General features: G+C 38.3%; 2 protein-coding genes across 2 annotated transcripts in view; both read right to left on the bottom strand.

Annotated features, from left to right (window-relative positions):
- LOC147818375 (uncharacterized) overlaps nt 1–12491 on the bottom strand; it is a 109446-nt gene that overhangs the window by 274 nt on the left and 96681 nt on the right. The window lies entirely within an intron of this gene.
- Nucleotides 1–12491, bottom strand: part of brinp1 (bone morphogenetic protein/retinoic acid inducible neural-specific 1) — a 112670-nt gene that overhangs the window by 45958 nt on the left and 54221 nt on the right. Inside the window, exon 4 of the mRNA XM_023419611.2 lies at nt 6793–6962. Within this exon, the coding sequence (XP_023275379.1) occupies nt 6793–6962 (170 nt within the window). The remainder of the gene's footprint in view (nt 1–6792; nt 6963–12491) is intronic.

Below are 12491 nucleotides of genomic sequence, written 5' to 3'. Positions count from 1 at the left end.
AACTGTGTTTATAATGAGAAGTTTGCATTAGCGCCTGCACAGATGTCTGATGTCATCAAAGACTGATTGCTATATGTCCTGCTGGCTGCCCTGATGTTCACGTACTGTTCTGCTGCCTCATTAGTAGTCTGATAATGACACACTTAATCAAATAATGCTTGCAAAAATTATACACAGCTGAAATTGTTTTTATATACTGCAGATATATATTTATTCATATTTTCATTTCAATCTTTTTTTTTTTTTTTTAATTTTTGTGAACAATTGTTCATTAGTTTTTAAAGTACATAGCACAATGCAAACCTGAGAGATAGAGAATATAATAATAATAATAATAACAACATATAATTAATAAATAATTAATGAAATAAAATATGACAATATGAGTCAAGTTAAATTACAGAATTCCTTCAAATCAGAATGTTTCAAGAATATGTGCAGTTGATTTAGCTGTAACATGAATTGTTTGGTAACAACAAACTATTATTGTTATTATTGGTTTCAGATTTGCCTTTCTATTTGTGAGTTATTCCCATCTTGTATAAGCAACCAATGTTAAATTTCTACAAGGGAAGGTAACACTTTTGGTTACTACTTTGTTTTGGTCCTAGGATAAGTGCTGTGCACAGGAAACAGTTGTGTGATATCAGGCAAAGAGCCAAACGAAAGTTGGCGGCAAACCATTTGGGACATTTTGTTGAATGGAGGGGGCATTCAGCAGCTTGTCCCTGACATCTGCACAATATGCAGCCATCTCCAAATTACAGCCTCTTTTATCTTCAAAATTCAGATTGGAACATTGTAAAACTACTTTTCTTTATTTGCTAATGGATGCTCCCCGGGATAACAAGTGTTTAATCACCAAGGTTTTCTGACCGCATTTGTTTGCCTGATATTGAAGTCTCCTCTGTTTAATCTTGTTGTAGACAAGATAAGATGGATCTTACATAGTACAACAGATGCAAATAAGGTATGAAAAGCCATTTGTTTGCAGGTGTATTTCCTAATTAAATGTATTATATAACCATTTTAATCTGTATTTTGTTTTAATCCAATGTTTTTAGGTTTTCAAATAAATTAGTTTCACTATTGTACTACTAGTTTGTGACCTAAGAAAACCCTATCACTGAAAAAATAAATCTTGTTGGATCGTAATTTGTCTATAGTTTAGAAAAGTGTTATCGGTAGTTTTTGGGGTGTTTGATAATCCATTTTTCAAAGTTAAAATAAAGTTAATAATATAAATAACAATAATTTCAAATGTGAGACAACCTCTGCTCTGATTGGCTGTAAATCGAAGGTATCTTTGATGGAAGAAAACATAGATACATGTGAATGTATTAAGTCAGGGAGAAAAAAAAATCTAAATATTCAGCAATTTTATTAATGGCACCAGTGGTTTTGCACGAAGCCATCTGCATACATTTGCTTATTAAATTCTGACCATATAGAAATGCTGAACAAAAGAAGGCTCTTCTCTCTTTGATCCTCGTGGGATCAGGGAAATGAAACGCAGAGTATTGGCAGGAAACCACAAATATGGTACATTGCTGACTTTTAGTGTATTGTACTGACTGATAAAATAATATAATTATTTTTCTTTTTATTTCTTCAGAATTATTCAAAGACATTCAGAAATTTCATTGAAAGTATTCATGTGTGTGTGTGTGTGTGTGTGTGTGTGTGTGTGCGTGTGTGTGTGTGTGTGTGTTAAATGCCAAATGCTATAAATGAAGTGGGTGAACTGTTTGGCAGCTGGTGAATGAGCTAATCGTGAATAAATGAGTGAAACGCTGAATCCCTGAGGCCAAAGTTACAAGCTGCCTCACAGAATATTTCAGTGAAACAAAGTGGACCTGACTTTTAACCTTCTTACTTGCAGACACAAAATGTCTAAAGCATTGCTGCTGTATTGACACGTGGTTTTCATCCTGATTGTAAGTTTGCACTCCAAAGCAGGTCTCGCAGCCATACTGAATCAATATTGGAGGAGCAAAGCCCTTGTTCTCTGTGTTTATAGATCCACGCCTTCTGCTGGTCTTTGCTTCCTCTGCACATTCTGATCACTGTCTGTCTGCTTCCGACGTGACTGGAGAATTGCAATTTATGCCGCCTTTATCCATAGTCGAGAGATACGCAGGATGCAGTTCTGCCTTAGATGATTTTTGGTCATAAAATATCAGACAATTATGCACATTGCAGAGTAGCACTAGCTCTTTCAACGTTAATTTCTGTTACATTTTATGCTATTCAAATTCATATGATGGTGCTGTCTCACAACATAATGATTAATATGTGCATCAATATAGCGCCTTTAATTTTTAAGGGGGTGATATTTGCATAAAGTACTAATTGTGTATGCCACTGTGTAACTTGCAGTCATCAACACAACTAGCACCAGACTTCAAGAAGTTTTTTGTGCACATCAAAACCTTAACTTACAGAATACATGGATACAGGTCTCAAAGTTTATGCAATGAAAATTATTGCATAGAGTTCAGGTGGTTTAGTTTGTGGTAATTTGATGAAATGCAAATGGACCTTATCAATATGCATCAAATGAACTATTGAGCTAAATGTTGACACTGGGTTTCTCTACAAGACAAGACCTTGAGAGTATATAATAATATCATTTCAGGGAGCTTATCACTGACTTTGTTAATCAAATTACCACAGAGCAATTACACACACAGAACCTGGAGCTTTTAGGGCCCCTGGGGCGGTGGATTGTTTTGCCCAGTTGGTAATTAAGCTTAAAACTGTGCATCATTACACACAGAAAACACAATATGTCCCAAAATGTGGCTTCAGTGTATTGTGAAGCACCATAATAGGTATAAACATTATGTGTTCTTAAGCTACCCTGCCCAAAGTGTATTACTGGCACACTGTAACACCAAACATAAAACAATGTAAGTTTACAGCCATTCCTACTTTACACTACTTTACGCCCCATTTCTTTCACTTGATGGAACAAACCTATTAAACTTCAATTTTATCCTGTTAGAAGGGCAAGACACATCTATTGGGAGTTTCAGAAAAACCGTTGCTGAGTCTCAGAGGATGCAATATGTGATAGGTGAAAGGCAAGCTATCTTGCATGCACCCACCCCCTCAATCACCAATCCATTCGCAGCCCTTCTCCAAACTCAGACAAAGCCTCACCTCTTGACATATGCTACAGGTCCATCAGTCTTGATCAGCAGATATGCAGTTCACTCAGCTTTGCAGTAAGTTTGTGTGTGTGTGTGTGTGTGTGTGTGTGCGTACGCTTGTATGGATACTCCTCGCCTCGCAACACCTCCTGCCTTCCTTTCCAGAGAAACTGACTCAGCAGCCTCTGTCAGGTCTGCTTAATTTTGTCATGGTTGACTTCCTGCTACCTGGAGTCTCATCTGCCAGAGCCCCTTAATCCACTTGTCACTCACGACAACAAAAAGCTAGGAAGGTGCTCCTTGAATGAAGACAGAGAGGTGGAGCATTGGTGGGTGTATGGGAGAGTTGGATTGGAGGCTTTTGTGCGAGTGCACAGGTGCTTGGCAGCAGCTGTGGCAGTGCTGGAGTTACCGCATGGAAGATTTCAATGCTCTTACCACTGATCAACAAGAAGCCAGTAAATCCATCAATGGAAATTAAAATGCATCATCCCTCCATTGAGGCAAATAAAAAGTCTATAAACTGTCATAATAGTGTTTATAATATTAATTAATAATTAGTTTCAAATAAACAAACATCACTCTGGTTATTGCAATTAAAAATGCATTTTCATCATCACTACTTTTGGCAGACCTTCTGTCAAAGAGGGCATTAAAGTTGTAGTTGTTGCACCCCAGGAACCTAAGATAAAGGCAGGAATGGGCAGTCCTGAGGATGGATGATGATGTACAGTGGTGAGATAGATTTGAATTAGTTTTCATGGATTTCTGTTCTGTGTGTGTGTCCAATATGCCTCCACGACGCCTACACTCCTGCTGATCTTGAGCTAGAACACCTACAATAACCAACAAAAAGCTTTTTGATGTGCAGAGACTTTTCTGTGGTTATTTTACAGCAGTCTGGCTCTGATTGTGCATGATTTAAATGAGCTAGGCATGATAGATTAAAGTTCTGTAACTGTACTTTGTTTGATTTGAGCATGGATAGATATTTCTGTTGCATTCAGATGGCTGTAGGAATTATATGAAGTGAAAAATAAATGCTTCAAGGAGCCTACATGCAGTTATAGATAAAATATTCTGATATATCCCATTAAACTTTATCTCAGACACGACTTTACTGGCAATTTTGCCATATTCACATTAAAGTTTTTTTAGTGTTGAAAATAGGAAACATCCAGTCGCCAGATCAGGTTTGTCAAATTACATTAGACAGATTTTTAACCACATGTTAAAATGTTATTCAGCTCACATGAAAAAAATGAAAACATCTATAATCCATACTTAACTGTATCTATACCTTTTTACAAAATTTCAATTACGGTTTTGTGGAGCTTGGTGTGAAAATCATCTCATAAGACAGTGGTTCACAAAGCGTGGGCTCAAAATCTTGCAGGCTAAAGTTAGACTTCAGTATTGAAGTTTAGAGAGTGTGTTTGTTGCAAGAGGTGATGCACTGTTGCAGGATGAAAGTCCATATGATCATGAGGCATTCCAATTTCTCCGTGGTGCAGCCTATTTTCACATCTGCAATCTGCTTTCTGCCAAGAATTGTGTGATTGCAGACCCATGGAAAACCAGAGAAGTCTAAATAATTATGATCACCAGGGCTTGAAATTAACACAGACTAACCCACTCAGTGTTGGTAAAATTTGACTGTGGCAGGTAGCACAATTCTACCTGCACCTTTTGTAGACTGAGGTTTTCAAACTGTGAGAAAATAGAGGCATCGTTCCCATTGTGTGTATGTTGTTGTTGTTGTTTCTGCCACGACACAGCGGTAAATATATAATTTTTGTGTATCTGTTTCGATTTGCAATTTTTACTTATAATTGAAAAAAATACTCAGGTGGAATAATACCAGAAACACACTGATGCATTTCACAGTCTGCACTCAATGCTCCGTTGTTCAGGGTTATCCGGGTCCCTACAACTATACTGGGAGCATAATAGAGGCAAGCAGCCCCTGCTGCTGAACTGCAAACATGTTAATCGAGTTGACGTCCTCACACAATAAAACATCCCAGAAGCAGTGCTGCACACTACGGTTCACTCCAACTTAATTTTTTTTTTAGTGGTGGTGCATGTATTGCCTCGCAAACTAGGTGCATATGAGCAAGGTCATGGCAAACAGGGGATGTTGTCCAAGGCCCCTGGGCCCGGCAGTATTATTTATTTGTTATACAGGTATACACATGGAATCATAATGCTTATCGCTGCCAACCTGGTACGGGACTGATTCACTTTTAGACACTATGTGGGGCCTGAGTTGTTGTGGTCAAGCTTCTTTTCAGTTCTTTGTTTTTCTTGCAATAAAGCTGTCTAAGTGTTTCGTTTGAGTAAGCGTTTTATAAAATGTAGCCTCTGGCAGATACACATGAAGAAAAAAAAAAAAATGTAGAAAAACTAATTACATTTCTGACATCACATTCACGAAACTGGGTGTAATAAACAGCTGACAGCAATACTTTGATCTGTGTGTCGGCATGCCATTTGATAGTTCGCATGATTTAGTAAGTATAGACTAAACAGAAATGTATCTGGAGAAAATAACACATCAAGCCCTGTTGCGTAATGCATTTTTATCATTATTATAATTATTAATGATCATAATTATTATTTGAGACATTTTGTGTTTTATTAGTCGGTATTAAATTTTAAAAAGTAAAAGTAAGCGGAAATTTGGAAAAACTTAAAAAGAAAAAAAAAAAGTACTTGAAATGCATGAAAGGGAGTTTTAATACAGAACCTAACCTTAAGCTGATACTGCCTCCCTCCTCCTACGTGAAGCAACTCGGGCTAATTACTGAAACATAGTCACGAGGGAGGGATTTTCCAAAAACTCTGGCTTACTTGGTTTTGCTTGATGTTATTTATATTCTACAATTGCTTTCCCTAGACCACTCTCCTCAGTGTCCCTGGGTCCTTGGTCCCTAGAAAGAGCATGTGGATGTCTAGAATTGGCAAGCAGTTGCAGGAAGAAGGCCTCGTATTTTTCCTCTTGTCGTCCCAGACAGAAAGAGGAGACTGTCATTTGCTAAGATCAATCCATGTGCCCTGTTCCAGTTTCTTAATGTTCACAGGTTAACTTACTTCCAGAGCCTCCCACAATCAAAATGTTATGTTTTGAAACCGTTGTGTTTAAAACCGTTCTCATATGACCCTGACACATAATGAATATGGATACAGGAAATACGTGTTCAGAATCACAGAGACGCATATATGCAGGTAGATGTACATGTGTAACAGTCTGTCCTTGTCTGAATTGGTTTATTTTCACCACGTTCATTTACTTTGTAGTTATCGACCATCTGTCTCTGGACAAAGTGAAAATAAGGTGTTTATCTGATTGTCAAAACACATTGTTCGTGTGGGTACACTATGTTTACGTTTTCCTGACAGGCAACCACTTTCTAATAACTGTTTCCTCTCATTACCAGAGGTAGAACAGCAGAAATTCTTCAGGTAAGGCTGCTGTTTACAAGATATAATGTGAAAGTTTCCCTTACCTCAACTAAGAGGATGACCTTTCCCTTCTCTTGTAGTTTTAGTTATTAACAGTGGCATTCATTTTTCATTGCACAAGAAAAAAGAAAAAAAATATATAGTACGCTAATGTTTAATATGCAGCACCAACCTTGATGGCATTGGTGGAAATCTGGATCTCATGCAGCTTCCTCATTGTGCCGTCGCGGTCAATGAAGTATGACGAGGCCAGCTGATGGAGGGCTTCCACGTTCTGAGTAGCGTTGGCAAGCTTCCTGTCCAGCTTGTTTTTGGCCAGGTACATAGTCAGTGCCTCCTCTCCTACAGGAAGCACAAGGAAATGGAAATATGATTAGGATTATGCTCCACGTGTTAAGTGACTAAGCAGGGGGAAAAATATATATTAAAAGAGCGAGTATCTGAGGTCTCAATTGAAGAAATTATCTTTAGTTAAGGTGCGGTGAATAAATAATGTGAGTGTACTGTCGATGTCTTCATTTGTGAGAGTTGTCCAATTCAGGCTTATCTCAGACGCCAATGCAGCTCTTAACACGAGAGATAAGTCAGAGGCCTGAAAACCAAGGCAAGCAGTTTTAGCTTGAGAAACCAGATGCCCCACTTTTCCAGGAACCGTCTCCATATTTGCTGCTTTATCCCCAGCTGGCACCATCCCCAGAAATGTCCCCGGATTTACCCCTATTGGGATGGCATTATTTCCATGAGAGTTCTAGTGATATAGAATTTTTACTTCGATACCACAGGAATTTTATTCCTGTGGAGAACAAATACAGTTCAGTCCAAAAGTCTGGGACCACTTTCCGACTGTATCTCACATCTAGCTATCTTTATTCTCAGCTTTCCCATGTAGAGGAAAGACAAATAGAATATGAACACACAAATAGATATATCGCTGATTGCAGAGATTTAATTAGTGCCAAGAAAATTATCAAATAGGGATGAGTACAGAAGCTGCTGCAGCTGGTGTTACAGCTATGTGGAGCCACTTGAGGATTGTACCTTTTTATTTGTGCAGTGGCATTGTTTGGCATCTTCCCAGAAATTTTTTTTTTTTTTAATTTTCATCTGGATGACTGAGTAAAATTACTCATGTGCATGGCCAATTCAAATCACTGACCCTGTCTGGGGATACAGACACTGCCTGGAGAGGTGTTAAATTATATCTTTCCTTTCTATTTCTTTCTCGTTTTACACTTTAAATCATAGAAAAATACCTTGTGTGTCAGGTTGTCGTAAATCAACTGGACTGCACACAATAAAGTTTCAGCAGCTAAAAAATATGTTGACATATTCTTAACTGGTCGTAAGATTAATTTGGCTCGTATTTTCCTGACGTAACAGAATGAAGCCAAACACTCCTGATGAGCCATTGTTGTAGCTAATGGTGGTGTTGTTCCCCCGAGATGTTCAAATGTGGACTTGGGTCGACCCTGAAATCCTCCATTTGCCGGGTTAGAGATAGATTTCCCACCTCTAATGTGATGTGAGTTTAAAATCACATCACCGCCACTGTAATAAGGTCACAACTACTGTGAATATAAAACTGATTATGCACACACACACACAAAAATCAGCATGTCTCTAATCTCTCTCCATAAATAGAGTCCTATGCCCAGACTTAAAATCTAAGAGGTGAGAACTCAAAAGCCCATACAGGACCCTCATCTCTTGTGTTTATGTGCTGTATGTAAAGTTTGACGGTCCACAGGAAATAGAGGGAGGCTGGTTTTTATACAGAAACCCTGACCTTTCGGTAAGTGTCTGAAAAGGGGGATGAATGTGAACACTTAGAGCAGCAATGGGACCAAATATTTGCAGAGCACCAGACAATCGCTCTGATTTTCATGGCGTATGTTTGTTTGTTGATACAAAATAACAGGCTTGAGCTGCTCATTCTCTTCACATCATATTTCTCCATCTTTCATTCCTACGAGCAGAAACAGATGCATAAAAAGCAAACACAGATTCACTTCCCCAAGCTCATGCAACCTTTCCTTCGAAGATTACTGCTCAAATGGCAAACCATATGCCTGGAACTCGTTCGAGAGCATGTCACATATGTTCAGGTTTCCAGTGCTGTGAATGGTTAGGTGGCCCCGAGCGATGCATTGGAATTGGTCACTTAACTTGTGGTGACCGTGACTAGGGGTGGGTAGCAGTCAGGGCCAATGTCTCATGCCTGGTTAGAGTACAAGCACTGAGGGGACAAGGCCCCATTCTCTGACGCTGCCATGCTCTCTCTCCCTCGGGGGTTAGCAAAGTTACTTACACACACTTGACTTACACTACTGCACAAGAATAATGGTGCCACATTAAGCCCTTGATCTGCCCTTTTTTTTTTTTTTTTTTATCCCTATTGCGACTAAGTGTGGCCTAATGGAGGTCTTTTGAACATAAATATGTTGTGGCTATTGCGACTGGTCAGGCAAAATCATTACCTCTGTGGCTTAAAAAAATTAATTTGTGTGCACCTTTCTGTAAGTAATACAATGTGGTACATTATTACAGGGCACCTCCCTGACACTGCCAGAATTAATCAGCTCATGCAGAGCTTATGTGTTTAAGCACTTAAAAACACTGTACTGTTTCTCCTCAAAATCAGCAAAAGTGGATGTGCAAGGGCATCTACGATATAATATAAGGTATACATGTATAATATGTATGTGTGTGTACTTGTCTGGTTATTTTTGTGACAACTAGGTTGAGTTTTATACCTTAGGTATCAGGACATTTTGGGAACCTATCCTGATTTATTCTTTTATGCGATTAAGGAGGTCTTTGTAAGTTTTGCTATTGCTACATAGGCAACGTTAGCATTAACGACTGTTTACTTATCAGTGTAGAAGAAACGTGAGTTTAATATTAAACTTCATTCCTTTACATGCCAAGAGCAGTCTCCAGTAGTGGAAAGCAACACTTTTGTTTTGCTTCTATTTCTATCAATTCCTTTCATTTACTGAAGTTAGCATGTTAATCAGCTTGACCCGGCCCGGTCGGACTGTCTTGTCACTTTACGATACAGAGTCACTGTAGCGTTCAGGCTGCTCTGAAGACGTAGCGCTGCTCAGAGGGCATATTATTACCTTTTGTATTGTAAACACAGCAATGGCTGAAGCTCTTGCCAAAGTAAGTAACGCTGACTATGTAGCGATAGCAAAAAAAATGACAAATAACTCCTTTTAAAGCTGTTTTCTTTTTGTAATTTTTTGGGACCACATCCTGCAATAATAATAGTCTATTGTTAAGCAATTACAATAAATGTATGTATTTTTATAGATATGAAAAAGGAAAGAAAATGGTGAGAGTGGTTAATTGTGAAAACATCAGAAATATATGGCCACTGGTTGCTGTTATAATTACTTCTTGGAAACTCGTGGATAGACTTTCTAAAAAAAAATGTGTAATAACTGCATACATACGATACATCCAAATAAGCAGAGGAATGAAATGAATCAGTTTTATCCTCAACCATAGATTGTTCATGGTTTATGTAAGAGATATATCAATGCCAAAAACAGCTACAAAAAGTTTCAAGCATGATTTGGTAAAAGCTTCCAGTGTTGACAGACTGTATTCTTCCACTACAACCAAGGGCACAGCCAGAGTTCTGCGTACGAACTCTAGCCTCAGGCTTCAGTGACCTCAAGTCATTTTAATAAACTACATCTTCCTCCTCAGTGCTGAACGCATTAGACTATTGCAGTGAAAAGGTTTGCGATCCAGTCATAGGTTGTGTATTCACTCGAGAGTAGGAGGAGCACAGATGCAGTCTCTACTACATGTGAAGTCTTTATCTCGTCAGTGTAATAAGAAAAGAAAAAAAAGTCATCAGACAGAAAAATGGATACATTTTTAGGGCACTATGTAACCCTTTGAGAAGAAAAAAAACATCCTATCTCATAAAAATGAAATTCAAATGATAAAATATAAAATGCAGCCTTCAGCAATTGAATACAGCCTATGACCATAACCTCTTGTGGTATTGTTACACTGTGTATAGCATTCACCATTATCTTACATATGTCACTTGTAGCCACAGTAGCTTCACTTGGGGGTGTTTTTTTTTTGCCCTCCTTAGCCCTGTATGTTTGTACTCCTGCTCTCCCATGAATTTTTGCAATTGCTTCTCTCAACACTAACGCTATAGACCTTTCTGTGCAAACACCAACAGATTTCACGGTGAAGCAGCAGTGCCCTCACTCAAAGTAGAAAACTGATTTCAAACATATGGGGGAGTGGAAATGACAGATGTGCTGAAATATGTCCCTCACAGCTTTGGCAAAATTCAAATCTGTCCTTCACACTTTTCTTTTTTCTCAAGATCAATACCAAGAGCAATACCTTTCTATTGCGTTTATATACAGCCTTGGTTATGCAGTGACTCTGTTGCCCAATCTTTAAGCCTTGGGCACTTAGAAATGTTTGGGTTTGTCAATAAACTTAAATCCCCAGTATAGTTCTCTGCGGCTACAGGCAAATCGGAGATGTTAAGCATCTATGTCAAACTGTTCTGATGTGTTTTTCCATTTCAGCTTCAGAGCTTCAGTTAAATTCTGGAGCATCAACTCACAGTGGTGGTGTTTTTTGTTGGGAAATCTGAGACGTATTTGTTCTGTAAAAGCTTCAAGTCTCCCACGCGCAGTGTGCACCCAGGATGCAGTCGGGTCATATGTTACACTTCAAAATATACATCCCTTTTTTTTTTTAAAACATTCACATATCCCAGAAAGGCAGCTCCGGTAGGTATGAGGTAGTTAAAATGTTCAGAAAGGAAAAAGGCAGGGGATAATTGATAATTACTTTTCATAATGTCTTCAGCAGACGGTGTCAGTCTGTAGTATTGAAAGAAAGTAACTGACAATCATCGTCTCTTAAAAGCTTAGAATGGAGCTTACCCAGTCATTACTACAGTACCGTACTTCTACACATTTACTACTGAGAGCTACAGTTTGGAACTAACATGGTCCAATTTCCAAAGACAGCTAAAGTTAAAACTGGTGTCATTATTTTGATCATTCCAGTTATTGTTATGATATTTGTAAATAAATCCGATGCGAGCCCAATCAGCTCCTTAAACATCATTTTAATCTGATTAATCTCTTAAAATATGAAGAACCACAGAACAGTTAGTGCATGATCATCTCACTGCACCCTGAGCAAGTGCCTCATCATAGGTACAAAAAAAACAAACAAGATATATAAACCATAATATTCAGTGAAGACTGTCTCCATAAATCCAGACATAAACAAAGGGTATTGTCACAAACAGTTTTTGTCCTCTAAGCACTGTGTGTTGGCGCCTAGTGCTTCCAGACACCACAGGCAGCGTTGTTGTTTTTGCCATGAAAAGAAGCCAAAGAACATTTACATACAAACAAATAAATAAAATGAAAGAAGAAGAAGAAAAAAAAGAAGGTCACACTCTATTCGTAGCGTCCAAAAGTAATTCTGTTCTAAACTTAGAGCTTTAGTTTTAAAAATGGGATAAGAGACAGTGTTGCATAATCAGTTGAAATCATTCAATGAGTTTCCTCGCTGAAAGAACAACGCAGGTCAGCTGTAGTGGCAAGGGCAGAGTTAGTGTGAAGTTTCACTGTACACATAGTCTTCAAGAGGAGGTCAGGGTGAATGACTGGAAATTAAAAAAAAAAAAAAAGTGTGACATCAACACAGGAGACTGCGGTACTTGCGTCATGTTCTGTCATGTTACCATGGACTTTCCCTAACCCAAACCAAGTGGTTTTAACTGCCTTAAGTTAACCTAACATTAAAGGTGCCATGTGCAGTTTCCTAAGTTCTGTTTACATCCAGTCTTACTCATCAAAACATATT

This window comes from Seriola lalandi, unplaced genomic scaffold (genome assembly GCF_002814215.2).
Source record: "Seriola lalandi dorsalis isolate HSWRI2012SDOR001 ecotype SW California unplaced genomic scaffold, Sedor1 jcf7180002054606, whole genome shotgun sequence".
Taxonomy (NCBI): domain Eukaryota; kingdom Metazoa; phylum Chordata; class Actinopteri; order Carangiformes; family Carangidae; genus Seriola; species Seriola lalandi.
Note: the sequence above shows the minus strand (reverse complement) of the source record. Positions and strands in the feature narration are given on the sequence as shown.